The sequence below is a fragment of the Oncorhynchus gorbuscha genome, linkage group LG06 (genome assembly GCF_021184085.1).
Source record: "Oncorhynchus gorbuscha isolate QuinsamMale2020 ecotype Even-year linkage group LG06, OgorEven_v1.0, whole genome shotgun sequence".
In the NCBI taxonomy this organism is placed as follows: Eukaryota; Metazoa; Chordata; class Actinopteri; order Salmoniformes; family Salmonidae; genus Oncorhynchus; species Oncorhynchus gorbuscha.
Window position 1 is genome coordinate 10,573,140 of NC_060178.1, and position 15,401 is coordinate 10,588,540.

The 15,401-nt window shown below is 38.0% G+C and overlaps 1 protein-coding gene across 1 annotated transcript; it reads left to right on the forward strand.

Annotated features, from left to right (window-relative positions):
- Positions 1-3,932: 3,932 nt before the first annotated feature.
- LOC124037514 (protein PML-like) lies at positions 3,933-11,226 on the forward strand. The gene is made up of 3 exons (XM_046352292.1): positions 3,933-4,495; positions 4,658-4,718; positions 10,276-11,226. Exons 1-3 carry the CDS (start codon positions 4,481-4,483, stop codon positions 10,803-10,805), a joined length of 606 nt encoding a protein of 201 aa, XP_046208248.1. The 5' UTR covers positions 3,933-4,480; the 3' UTR covers positions 10,806-11,226.
- The last annotated feature ends 4,175 nt before the right edge of the window (positions 11,227-15,401 follow it).

Genomic DNA, 15,401 nt, shown 5'->3' on the forward strand with positions numbered 1-15,401 from the left:
GAGGGGAAATGTTTTATTTAATCCATTTTAGAATAAGGCTGTAACGTAACAAAATTGTGGAAATAGTAAATGGGTCTGAATACTTTCCAAATGAACTGTACCTGTCAGAGGACTGAGAACCAACCACACACACACAGTCCTCTGACATCCATCTACACACAATAACAAACAACAGAAACAGGTTTTTAGACATGTTTGCTAATAAAAAATTATAATAATATAGAAATAGCTTATTTACGTAAGTATTCAGACCCTTTTGCTATGAGACTCGAAATTAAGACCAGGTGCATCCCGTTTCCATTGATAATCCTTGAGATGTTTCTAACACTTGATTGGAGTCTTGTCTACTTGTGGTAAATTCAATTGATTGGGCATGATTTGGAAAGGCACACACCTGTCTGTATAAGGTCCCACAGTTGACAGTGCATGTCAGAGCAGAAACCAAGCCATGAGGTCGAAGGAACTGTCCCCAGGGCCCCAATACAAGATTGTGTCGAGGCACAGATCTGGGGAAGGGTACTAAAAAATGTCTGCGGCATTGAAGGTCCCCAAGAACACAGTGGTCTCCATCATTCTTAAATGGAAGAAGTTTGGATCCACCAAGACTCTTCTTAAAGCTTGCCGCCCGGACAAACTGAGCAATTGGGGTAGAAGGGCCTTGGTCAGGGAGGTGACCAACAACCCGATGGTCACTCTGACAGAGATCCTCTGTGGAGATGGGAGAACAATCCAGAAGGACAACCATCTCTGCAGAACTCTACCAATCAGACCTTTATGGTAGAATGGCCAGATGGAAGCCACTCCTCAGTAAAAGGCACATGACAGCCCACTAGGAGTTTGTCAAAAGGTACCTTAGGGACTCTCAGACCACGAGAAACAATATTTTCATATCTTATGAAACCAAGATTGAACTCTTTGGCCTGAATACCAAGTGTCACATCTGGAGGAAACCTGAACCATTCCTACGGTGAAGCATGCTGGTGACAGCATCATCCTTTGGGGATGTTTTTTAGCGGCAAGGACTGGGAAACTAGTCAGGATCGAGGGAAAGATGAACGGAGCAGAGTACAGAGAGATCCTTGATGCTCCAGAGCACTCAGGACTGAAGGTTCACCGTCCAATCGGACAACGACCCTAAGCACACAGCCAAGACAATGTAGGAGTAGCTTCAGGACAGGTCTCTGAATGTCCTTTAGTGGCCCAGCTAGAGCCTGGACTTGAACCTAATCGAACATCTTTGGAGAGACCTGAAAATACCTGTGCAGCAACACTCCCCATCCAACCTGACAGAGCTTAAGAGGATCTGCAGAGTAGAATGGGAGAAACTCCCCAAATACAGGTGTGCCAAGCGTGTTGTGTTATACCCAAAAAGACTTGAGGCTGTAATCACTGCCAAAGGTGCTTCAACAAAGTACTGAGTAAAGGGTCTGAATATTTAAATATTATGTTTATTTTGTATACATTTGCAAAATATTCTTAAAACATGTTTTTGCTTTGTCATTATGAGGTATTGTATTTAGATTAATGAGGGGGGGGGACAATTGAATCCATTTTAGAATAAGGCTGTAACGTAACAACATGTGGGAAAAGTCAAGGGGTCTGAATACTTTCCGAATGCTCTGTATGTGTCCCATACATCCTTGGTGCCAGCCAAGTCCTTCACCTCTGACTCGTCCTTCCTAGGTGTTTACATTGGTTCAAATATGAGTGAACCTTTCCATCCATTTACTCTGAGCTCAATGTGCATTTAAACACCTCACACAGAAAAGGCCATCAGTTTCAACCGTCCAGTGGGATTAAACAGACAGACGAATATCTCTGCTACTCTGACAAATACTTCTATAGTCTCTCTGTCACTCTCTATACCGTGCAATATCCTGTGTGTCTTATAGAGAGTCTGTCTGTCTGTCCGTCTCTTCTCACCAGTGATTAACCTGGGGTTAAATTAGTCTTCTAATACCATTACTGTACTGTACTTGCCATCCCATGCTTTACAACAAGCACGTATTTGAAACAACACAATCACGGTCTTGTTATGGGCAAGGGGTAGGACTTGATTGCAGAATAGTCATCATAATGACTAGGGAATGTGTGGTTGCCTTTGTGTTTGTCACAAGCTTGTCTTTTCTTAAACGGTACCATCCGGATTTCCCACTCTGTCCGAAACAGGTAAACGGGACTTGCTGCATGTGGTCTACTATTAGGGTGGAGCGACGGAAATTCCAAATCATAGTGGTATTTTAGGGAGCGGGAACCTCAACCAGTCACAACCAGTCTCAACCAGTCACAACCAAACAGGAGTCATATGCATTAGGCATCAAACTGAAGAAAACATCCTGAAACAGACAGGGACCACCTGAATTAACTACCAACTGCTTGTTTTCGTTTCTACGTTGTGGTGTGCCCTAATGAATACCGCCCTGGTTGTCATAAACGGCACTCGGAAGTTCAGTTTGAGACCGGTGTACTGTGGGGTCTTGAGCAGTGTGGGAGAAAAATAACTATTCCTACTGGTCAACAACAAGCTAAACTAAGACGGTATTTGTATACCCTATAAGGTTAACATTGGCCAATGGTGTCCTGCTAAAGTGAATGTACCTATCACTGGAAGGCAGTTCTCTGCTGTTGTTGTTGTTGTCTTGTGTTCTTTTTATACACCGTATGTATGTTGTATTTATGATCATGCTTATGAGTGTACATTGTGTAAATGCCTGTTATAAAAATGATATATTATCCTGTGTATGACTCCTTATATAATGTTAATCATGTTCAGTTGTTTCTACAGGCAACGGAAAAAAAAGACTTGAGAAATTGTCTCTTTTTGTGTGTGTGTGTGTGTGTGTGTGTGTGTGTGTGTGTGTGTGTGTGTGTGTGTGTGTGTGTGTGTGTGTTTGTGTGTTTATTTTATTATTACTATTTTCTACATTGTGTGTGTGTGTGTGTGTGTGTGTGTGTGTGTGTTTCCTACCCTTACCATCTGGTTGTGTCCAGGATCCAGTTGCGAGGGAGGGAATATATATTTTTAAGAAAAATCTAAAAATCAATTAAAAAGGGGCGAGGAAGGAAGGTATGATTTTTAAATGGACCCCTATAAAAACCCCATGTTGACGATCAGCGTGGTTGATGCCCAGGATCCAGTTGCAGAGGGAGGTGTTTAGACGGAAATTCGTCACTTGCTTATCCCACGATGATTGTGTTTTCAGCCACCGGTAGCTCGTGGGTGCTTTATATGAGCTTACAGTCAACTATGAGTGCATGTCTACTTATATTAAATATATAATTATTAATATACATATACTGTATGACAGCTAGCAAATTAACTAACTAGCGTTAGCCTGCCTAGCTGGGACTTCTGAAGAAGGAACATGTTTTATTTCTACAATTTCCAAAAGATAACCAAACAAAAATATATTTACTTTTTACGTAGTAGCAAAATGTCTAACTTATTTGCATTCATTTTTCTCCCACTCCATTGATGTTGTTTTTAAGTTTTCGTTGACTTTTCCTAGCGGATGTACAATCGTCGCGAATTGAGTTATGTTGCGTTTCAGGCCCCAGAGTCAACATAATTGTACACTCGCAAAGCCGACTAAAAACGGGGTCTGAGAGGCTACAAACTTCCCTTGCTTTTTGCTAATTATTTGGACCACCCACCAAGATGGCGACGGGGATTTCCTCAATGGCATAAAGCGAGGGTAAGACTGCACTCTATAGCAGGACCCAAGGGCTGAAATTCTCGACGTCTGCCCTTACTAAGGACGTACCATTCGGGATGACATGGTGTCCCCATGAGTGACACAACACTGAGCCAATCACAGCGCAATGCTCCTATTTTTTTATCTGGCTCGCCCAACAGAAAGCACTGATCTAGGCTGAAACACCTGCATTTTGGAGCTGCCTTACCCAAGAAGACAAAAAAGAGGCCATGTGTGTATGCGGCTTTATTAACTCAATTATATATTTTACATTGTTTGCAAACTGATATGTGACAAATATTTAATGCCAAAATAACAAGCAAAACAGGCAATCCCTCCCCCAAAACAACTAAAACGTCCCAGAATTACGGGTCTGATCACGAGTCATTCCAGCCGAAAGAATGAAACCAGGCGTGGTGTGTGGAATATTCTACATTTGTTCGTTGTGTTGACGAAATCCTTCTGAAAATAGTCATCGGTAGTCACGCGGTTGTTATTCTTCACTTCCCTCTAGCCATTTTCTATACCAATGTCACGATGATTCATTAACGAAACGCATTTCTTTTAAATGGTTTAATGTTGAGTACGCAATGTCTGAAACGAAAGTAAGTTTATATAAGTATCGATTCGCTCTTACCACCTGCCCATCCGTTGTGGCCCATCCCTTATGACCACCTGAATAAACTATTATTTACGAGTCACTATAATATAAAAGGGTACTTCTTTCGAAGGCAGACAGGATGATTTGAGAAACTATTTAGGATTTTGACAGCTTCGACGTCGTTATGCAGTCCTCTTTGGTAAGATCATATTCCATTGATCAGTTGTTGATTTTTATATAATTGACAAAGGATTGTTTAAAAAACGGGTTCGGAGAGTATTATCAAGTCATTCATTCATAATGAAGATGTCATACATTGATTCATGGTACTGATTTGACTGACTGTACTTTGCTTATCCAGGGTATGGGAGCGGTGTCTGGTGATACCGTAGTATTCTTTGATTTGGAGACTACCGGATTAGGTATTGTACTAAATATATATTGTTTTTAAATATTGTTAGGTTGATAGAGTGCTCTACTGTTTTATGCTAAAATCCTCTATAATAAATCATTGATGTAGTAGACTTACAGTAGACTGAGGGTAATAGCCATTGGTTGGAAAAGTACCCAATTGTCGTCATACTTGAGTAAAAGTAAAGATACTATACTATCCACGACTAAAATTAAAGTCGTACAGTAAAATAACACTTGAGTAAAAATCTTGAAAGTATTTGGGTTTTAAATACAGTATACTTAAGTATCAAAAGTAAATGTAATTGCTGAATGTATAGCTAAGTATCAAAAGTAGAAGTATAAATCATTTTAAAAATCCTTCAGCAAACCAGACGGCACAATTCCCGTGATTTAAAAAAATATATATATGTTTTACGGATAGCCAGGGACACCCTCCAACACTCAAGACATAATTTACAAATAAAGCATTTGTGTTTAGTGAGTTGGTCAGATCAGAGGCAGTAGCGATGACCAGGGATGTTCTCTAGATAAGTGTGTTAATTGGACCATTGTTTTTAGTCCCGATGAGTAATTTGGGGTGTCAGAGAAATTGTATGGAGTTAAAAGTACATTGTTTTCTTTAGGAAGTTAGTAGAGTAAAAGTTGTAAAATATATATATATATATATATATATATACATAGCAAAGTAAAGTGCAGATACCCCAAAAGACAACTTAAGTAGTACTTTAAAGTATTTTTATTTAAGTACTTTATACCACTGGTAATAACTGCTTTGTTGTTGTTCCATTTCCCCTTTTAGTAGTAGACTATTACACACAAGGTATTGTAAATGTTAGAGCTAAGAAACCCTGTATACCATTCAGGGACTGTCTTTGGACTACTTTTAAAGCAATATGTATTTCCAGTATATTTGTGACAAAGATGTGCGTGGGAGTTTATAGAGAGACAATTTGATCCCTGCTTTCTCTATTAACGAAAGTGATGTGTGAAAACAAGTTCCTGATGTTGTGCAATATCTACTGGCTCACTTGATGGTCCAGGATAGCTATGTTCTCATATTTAGCATCAATAAACCATATTATTTATGAGCCATTCACAATATAAAAAATCAACGTAGCCTTAACAAGCCATTGGAAATAGAGCAACAAGACACATGAGCCTGTGCTGCTATTATGATAAGGTATTATTATGAACTGCACACTATGGGCCCGATTCAGACTTAGAAAATGTACGCCTCTCTTATGCACTTCTCAGTAGCTGGTATTCAGACTTAACTTATGTAGGTGCGTAATGGGGTTTCAGGCGTGGTTCCAATGCGTGCGCTGAATAAATGTAATTCAACCGCTGACAACCCTCCCACTTGCTGGCCATCAGATTTTCATGTGGAGTTTTTATTTAGTAGGGTTTATTTATCTAAAGCCATCCCTTTGAATTTGGTGTACCTTTAATTAGAAATTATATCGACAGACTCATATACTATAATATATGGAATGGTTCCGAATATTAGGGATCCATTTTTTAAAAATTATTATTTGTGTCGCGCTGCATGAGGCAAATGGTCACACCAGATACTGCCTGGTTTTCTGATCCACACCCCTACTATTTTGTTCGGTATCTGTGACCAACAGATGCATATCTGTATTCCCAGTCATGTGAAATTCATAGATTAGGGCCTAAGGAATGTATTTCAATGGACCGATATATTTTTGTTTCCGTGTAAAACATTCTAGAAATCATAAAACAACTCTGTAGGTTTGGCGCTGTACTGTCATGGCTACAGAAACCGATAGCGTGGATCTCCACATTTCCTCCCTGCAAGTTATGAGGCCAGAATTTCATAAACGTCACTGTGGAAAAGGCGATATGCTGATATGCTGATATGTTGATATGCTGATATGCTGTTGATATGCTGATATGTTGATATGCTGATATGCTGTTGATATGCTGATATGTTGATATGGTGATATGGTGATATGTTGATATGTTGATATGTTGATATGCTGATATGTTGATATGCTGATATGCTGATATGCTGATATGCTGATATGTTGATATGCTGATATGCTGATATGTTGATATGCTGATATGTTGATATGCTGATATGTTGATATGCTGATATGCTGATATGTTGATATGCTGATATGTTGATATGCTGATATGTTGATATGTTGATATGCTGATATGCTGATATGTTGATATGCTGATATGCTGATATGTTGATATGCTGATATGCTGATATGTTTTAATGTTGTAATGTTGATATGTTTTAATGTTGATGTGTTGATATGTTTTAATGTTGATATGCTGATATGTTTTAATGTTGATATGCTGATATGTTTTAATGCTGATATGTTGATATGCTGATATGTTGATGTGTTGATATGTTTTAATGTTGATGTGTTGATATGTTTTAATGTTGATATGTTGATATGTTTTAATGTTGATGTGTTGATATGTTGATATTTACATTTACATTTAAGTCATTTAGCAGACGCTCTTATCCAGAGCGACTTACAAATTGGTGCATTCACCTTATGACATCCAGTGGAACAGTCACTTTACAATAGTGCATCTAAATCTTAAAGGGGGGTGAGAAGGATTACTTATCCTATCCTAGGTATTCCTTAAAGAGGTGGGGTTTCAGGTGTCTCCGAAGGTGGTGATTGATGCTGTCCTGGCGTGTGAGGGGAGTTTGTTCCACCATTGGGGGGGCCAGAGCAGCGAACAGTTTTGACTGGGCTGATCGGGAACTGTACTTCCTCAGTGGTAGGGATATGTTTTAATGTTGATATGTTGATATGTTTTAATGTTGATATGTTTTAATGTTGATATGCTGATATGCTGATATGTTGATATGTTGATATGCTGATATGTTGATATGTTGATATGTTGATATGTTGATATGTTTTAATGTTGATATGTTTTAATGTTGATATGCTGATATGTTGATATGTTGATATGCTGATATGCTGATATGTTTTAATGTTGATGTGTTGATATGTTTTAATGTTGATATGTTGATATGCTGATATGCTGATATGTTTTAATGTTGATGTTTTAATGTTTTAATGTTGATGTGTTGATATGGTGATATGTTGATATGCTGATATGTTGATATGCTGATATGTTTTAATGTTGATATGCTGATATGTTGATATGTTTTAATGTTGATGTTTTAATGTTTTAATGTTTTAATGTTGATGTGTTGATATGTTTTAATGTTGATATGCTGATATGGTGATATGCTGATATGTTGATATGTTTTAATGTTGATATGTTTTAATGTTGATATGTTTTAATGTTGATATGCTGATATGCTGATATGCTGATATGCTGATATGTTGATATGCTGATATGTTGATATGTTTTAATGTTGATATGTTTTAATGTTGATATGTTTTAATGTTGATATGCTGATATGCTGATATGCTGATATGCTGATTTGCTGATATGTTGATATGTTTTAATGTTGATATGTTTTAATGTTGATATGTTTTAATGTTGATATGCTGATATGCTGATATGCTGATATGCTGATATGCTGATATGTTGATATGTTGATATGTTTTAATGTTGATATGCTGATATGTTGATATGCTGATATGTTGATTTGCTGATATGTTGATATGTTGATATGTTTTCATGTTGATATGCTGATATGTTTTCATGTTGATGTGTTGATATGTTTTAATGTTGATGTGTTGATATGTTTTAATGTTGATGTGTTGATATGTTTTAATGTTGATATGTTGATATGTTTTCATGTTGATGTGTTGATATGTTTTAATGTTGATGTGTTGATATGTTTTCATGTTGATATGCTGATATGTTTTCATGTTGATGTGTTGATATGTTTTAATGTTGATGTGTTGATATGTTTTAATGTTGATGTGTTGATATGTTTTCATGTTGATATGCTGATATGTTTTAATGTTGATGTGTTGATATGTTTTCATGTTGATGTGTTGATATGTTTTAATGTTGATGTGTTGATATGTTTTAATGTTGATGTGTTGATATGTTTTTTTATGTTGATATGCTGATATGTTTTCATGTTGATGTGTTGATATGTTTTAATGTTGATGTGTTGATATGTTTTCATGTTGATGTGTTGATATGTTTTCATGTTGATGTGTTGATATGTTTTAATGTTGATGTGTTGATATGTTTTAATGTTGATGTGTTGATATGTTTTAATGTTGATGTGTTGATATGTTTTAATGTTGATGTGTTGATATGTTTTAATGTTGATGTGTTGATATGTTTTAATGTTGATGTGTTGATATGTTTTAATGTTGATGTGTTGATATGTTTTAATGTTGATGTGTTGATATGTTTTAATGTTGATATGTTGATATGTTTTAATGTTGACATGTTGATATGTTTTAATGTTGACATGTTGATATGTTTTAATGTTGACATGTTGATATGTTTTAATGTTGACATGTTGATATATTTTAATGTTGATATGTTTATATTTTGATATGTTGATATGTTTTAATGTTGATATGCTGATATGTTGATATGCTGATATGCTGATATGCTGATATGTTTTAATGTTGATGTGTTGATATGTTGATGTGTTGATATGCTTATGTTGACATGTTGATATGTTTTAATGTTGATATGTTGATATGTTTATATTTTGATATGTTGATATGTTTTAATGCTGATATGCTGATATGCTGATATGTTTTAATGTTGATGTGTTGATATGTTTTAATGTTGATATGTTGATATGTTTTAATGTTGATATGCTGATATGTTTTAGTGTTGATGTGTTGATATGTTTTAATGTTGATATGTTTTAATGTTGATGTGTTGATATGCTGATATGTTGATATGCTGATATGTTTTAATGTTGATATGTTGATGTGTTGATATGTTGATGTGTTGATATGCTTATGTTGATATGTTGATATGTTGATATGCTTCTGTTTGCTGCCATATGACTGGTTTCACATTTGTCTCCACATTTGTTTCCAGCGATCATACGGCTATATTTCCAATCCCCTTATCCAAACGGCTTAATCATTCACCTAGCTCTTATCAATAGCTCTTATCAATTAGTCAATTACAGTGCAAGGTCAGATTACGGTGTATCTGTGGACACTCCTCCTCCACGACCTTCATTTATTTTATCTGCACGCCAAACGAATAGCGGGTGAATAGCATTATCTCATGCTTAAAGTTCAAGGTCAGAAATAAGTGTAGGGGAAAAAAGTGCATAAAAAGGAATGATGTTCCATGTACCTGCGATTTAACTCAGGTCAACCTCCCCCTATTAGTAAACAGGTGCTGCATTACTCAGAAATGTTTTTTACACAGAACCAAAACGTCTCCTACAGGGACAGCAAAGGCACACTTCATTGTTTTAGTTAGCACCTTTGTTCATATTTTACATGTGAATCCAGCCTTGCCACAATACTAGCAAGTATTAAACCTACTTACCAATAACCCTAACCCCTCCTAACCTTAACCCAACTGTGAATAGAGTTTAACAGGGCATACGGGTAAACAGTACTGTCCTTTTAAATACGACGGAATCTCCATCTACCTCCATAGACACATCCATATGTGACATCATCCAGCTGTCGGCCATCAGCGGGGAGAGGGCATTCAACGTGTACGCTGTTCCTCGTTGCAACATGACGGACGAGGCCTCCAGGATCACAGGGTTCACCGTCAGGGACCACCGGACCCTGCTCCTACACGGTCGACGGGTGGACACCATCCCCCTCAGGGAGGTCCTCACCTCCTTCATCTCCTTCCTCCGCTCCTTCCACAAGCCCCTGCTGGCAGCCCACAATGCCCGGCGCTTCGACTGCCCCGTGCTGGCCAGGGCTCTGAGGGAATGCTCCCTGACGGACGAGTTCCAGGAAGTAGTGTCTGGTTTCCTAGATACTTTCAGGATTAGTAAGGTGATGTTTCCATTCAAACTGGGCAAGTACTCTCAGGAGTACATGGTGAAGGAGTTCCTCAATAAGACGTACGATGCTCACAACGCCTTGGAGGATGTCAAGGCCCTGCAGGAGCTCTATCAAAAATGGAGTCCCAGCCAGGAACTGGTGCGCCGTCACACCTTCCCCCTGTAACATGACTCTAACCCATACACTAGACGGGTTTTCTGGTCGAGGGAAGCATCTGTAAAAAATATATATATATATATAAAATAATATATTATTACACATGCAGGTTTTTTCAGTGTTTTCACACTGTATTTCCACAGTTACTTGTTTCTGATCGAGGGAAGCATCTGTAAAAAAAAAACATATAATAATGTTTTATTACACACTCAGGTTATTTGTGTGCTCTGGTCTTTCCTGTGCATATAGAACTTTTGTGGATGATCTTGTCCACAGTATGAAAATAAGAAAATGTAACTAAGTATTGTCATGCACAATTTTAGCAAACAATAATCATGTGGTAGCGTGTGTAAAAAATATAAAAAAGTTTTTAAACATGCTTTATAAAATTGTTATTTGAAAATTGTTATTAATTAAAGTCTGAAACAGGTTTAGGATTTCTGTTGTCTTCTTGGTTGCAATGTAAACATATATGAAGAAATGGGCCTACCTTGGAGAAACTACTGACTATTAAGTTGGACAGGAACTGGGGATAAAATCTAAACAAATCTCTCAAACCTAATGGATTCTGTGCTTCTCAATAACATTAATAATGCTATATGAGAAACTCAGGGAAACGTTTTGGTTGGACAACTAATTTCAGGTCGAGAGGGGTCAACTCATTAGTGGACTGTGCTTTTCAGGGTCCAGCTGCACTATCATCTCAATGCATCTGTCAGGAAAAATGTGTGTTTCGAAAGGAGTGATCGTTCCTTTAGAAACCCCCACTTCTCCTTATATGGTTCCTTTAGAAACCCCCACGTCTCCTTATATGGTTCCTTTAGAAACCCCCACGTCTCCTTATATGGTTCCTTTAGAAACCCCCACGTCTCCTTATATGGTTCCTTTAGAAACCCCCACGTCTCCTTATATGGTTCCTTTAGAAACCCCCACGTCTCCTTTATATGGTTCCTTTAGAAACCCCCACGTCTCCTTATATGGTTCCTTTAGAAACCCCCACGTCTCCTTATATGGTTCCTTTAGAAACCCCCACGTCTCCTTCTATGGTTCCTTTAGAAACCCCCACGTCTCCTTTTATGGTTCCTTTAGAAACCCCCACTTGTCCTTTTTATGGTTCCTTTCGAAACCCCCACGTCTCCTTTATATGGTTCCTTTAGAAACCCCCACGTCTCCTTATATGGTTCCTTTAGAAACCCCCACGTCTCCTTATATGGTTCCTTTAGAAACCCCCACGTCTCCTTCTATGGTTCCTTTAGAAACCCCCACGTCTCCTTTTATGGTTCCTTTAGAAACCCCCACTTGTCCTTTTTATGGTTCCTTTCGAAACGCTGACTCCGTTCAACACCCCTGCGTTTCCTGAGAGATGCGCTGAAAGACGACCTATCAGTAAATGGAAGCATAGATGCTCTGAGAGATGACGTCAAACTTCGGATACATGCTGTAGTAGCAGAGGAAGAGTTGGGTTTTACTAGGTCCACTAAAATAAGGATTTTTTGTATGGAGGTCAATGAGAGAGTGTTGAATTTTGATCAACAAAAAATGCAATTGCTAATTTGCTACTGTATGTGATGCCTAGAAGTTTCGTAATTGTATTTATTTTCGGTAATATCAATTACCCAAACAAAGACTTTCTTTAAAAAAGTATACCTTGTCATAAGACTTTATATGGGCAAAAAAACCTCATAGAATAAAAAGGAAAGTTTAACATGTTCCTAAATCTGAGGCTGGTTTTTTTTTTAAAGAAAAAAAGAAAGTTGGCTGTCAGAAGTATTACAATGTAAACCTACTTTTAATCCGTCTGTCTGCATATTTCAAGACATGGCATATGGGGTTGTAGTGAGATACCCAATGGACTGGACGATTCTCTTCTCATCACTCATCTTGAAAAAAAACGTATACTAAAAACGTGGGAGTAAATCACACCATTAACACAATGGAAAAATAAAATTATTTATTATTGAAATATTGTAATAGCATGTGTGACCAAGAAAAACAATAAGGCCATGTGGCAAACAATAATGCAGGCACTGTGGATGGGGGTGTGGCCAGGCACTGTGGATGGGGGTGTGGCCAGGCACTGTGGATGGGGGTGTGGCCAGGCACTGTGGATGGAGGTGTGGCAGATGAGATCGAGTCATTATTTGTAAGTCTGTCAGTAAATTGTTGTTCGTATGTGTAACTGGTTTGGGGGAATTATTTTTTATATATTTTTTTATTTAAAAAGTAATTTCATAATGGTTAGGTTGTTATGAATGCACTGATATAAGTGGGTGTAAGTGGCATTTCGGCAACTTTGGTAAAAACACCAACTTATATTGTTAAATAAAGGTTAAATAAAAATTATTGAAAATATATATACCGGAGTTGTGCCTGGATATAACCTGTTTTAGCATGGACATTACCATTGAGGGACGACACCATGTTAAAGTAGTCAACTGGTGGAGATTCCTATGAGTTGGGAGCAATAAGCCAATGAAGAAGAAAATGTACAACTTTAGAATGGAGATAGCCTCAATGGCACTTCCCATGCTGTCACAGACAATATAATGGCACAGATACAAACGGGAGTCCTCTATCTCTATGGTCTGTTGTTCACACACTTATATCTTCCCTCTCATTGGCTAGAATGGTCCCACCTGATTCTCGCTTCAATATAATGGCACAGATACAAACGGGAGTCCTCTATCTCTATGGTCTGTTGTTCACACACTTATATCTTCCCTCTCATTGGCTAGAATGGTCCCACCTGATTCTCGCTTCCTCCCGCATGCCTTCCATCTTTGAGGGCATGTATTTCCATTGTTAGAGTGGTCACTTGAGAAAGTAGAAACCTTCCATCATCCCAGAGAAGAGTCCCCTAAGCAAGCTGGTCCTGGGGCTCTGTTCACAAACACACCCCACAGACTCACAGGGCAGAAGCACAATTAGACCCAACCAAATCCTGAGAAAACAAAAATATAATTTACTTGACACATTGGAAATAATTTGCAAAAAAAACAGAGCAAACTAGAATGTTATTTGGCCCTAAACAGAGAGTACACAGTGGCAGAAATAAATATATATATATGCCATTTAGCAGACGCTTTTATCCAAAGCAACTTACAGTCATGTGTGCATACATTCTACGTATGGGTGGTCCCGGGGATCGAACCCACTACCCTGGCGTTACAAGCGCCATGCTCTACCAACTGAGCTACAGAAGGACCACAAAATACCTGGTCACTGTGACTGACCCAAACTTAAGGAAAGCTTTGACTATGTACAGACTCAGTGGGCATAGCCTTGCTATTTAGAAAAGTTGCCATAGGCAGACCTGGCTCTCAAGAGAAGACAGGCTATGTGCTCACTGCCCACAAAATGAGGTGGAAACTGAGCTGCACTTCCCAACCTCCTGCCAAATGTATGACCATATTAGAGACACATATTTCCCTTAGATTACACAGATCCACAAATAATTCATATCTATGTTTATTTATTTTCCCTTTTTTACTTGAACTATTTGCACATCATTACAACACTGTATATATACACAAGATGACATTTGAAAAGTCTTTATTATTTTGGAACTTCTGTGAGTGTAATTTGTACTGTTAACTTTTTATTGTTTATTTCACTTTTGTTGATCTATTTCACTTGCTTCGCCAATGTAAACACACGTTTCGCCAATAAAGCCCCTTGAATTGAAAGGTGTCTGCAGAAGGGAAAAGACTAGATGTCCATGTCAAATCAAATCAAACTTTATTTGTCACATGTGCCGAATACAAGTGTAGACTTTACCGTGAAATGTTTACTTACAAACCCTTAACAGTGCAGTTCAAGAAGAGTTAAGAAAATAATGACCAAATAGACTAAAATAAAAAAAGTTATAATAAAAAGTAACACAATAAGAATAACGAGGATATATACAGGGGGCACCGGTACCGTGTCAGTGTGCGGGGGTACAGGTTAGTTGAGGTCATTTGTACATGTGGGGGGTGAAGTGACTATGCATAGATAATAAACAGCGAGTAGCAGCAGTGTACAAAGGGTGGGGGGGGGTGTAAATTGTCCGGTGGCGATTTTATTAATTGTGTTGTGGAAGAGATTATCTCATGTGTTGTAAAAGTGAAAAGAATGTGAAGTGTTGCAATTGTGGTTGGAACCATGAAGCAACGTTTTTTGGCATGTCTGACTAGGGCTCCCTGCCATCCAGGACCTCTATACCAGGCGGTGTCAGAGAAAGGCCCTATAAATTGTCCGTCTCCAGCCACCCGAGCCATAGACTGTTCTCTTTGCTACAGCACGGCAAGTGGTAAAGGTGCACCAAGTCTAGAACCAACATGACCGATTCTGAACAGATTCTACCCCCAAGCCATAAGACTGATAAATAGTTAGTTAAATAGTTCACCAACTGGCAACCCAGATTGTCTGCATTGACTCATCACATACACTGCTGCTACTGTTTACTATCAGTCGTTACTATCAGTCGTTTTTCCCCTAGTTATATGTACATATTTACCTCAATTACCTAGTACCACTTGTATTTAGCCAATTTATCGTTACTCATTGTGTATCTATTAATACTTTCATTATTACTTGTTTTACCTTTCGGTTATTTCTCTAATT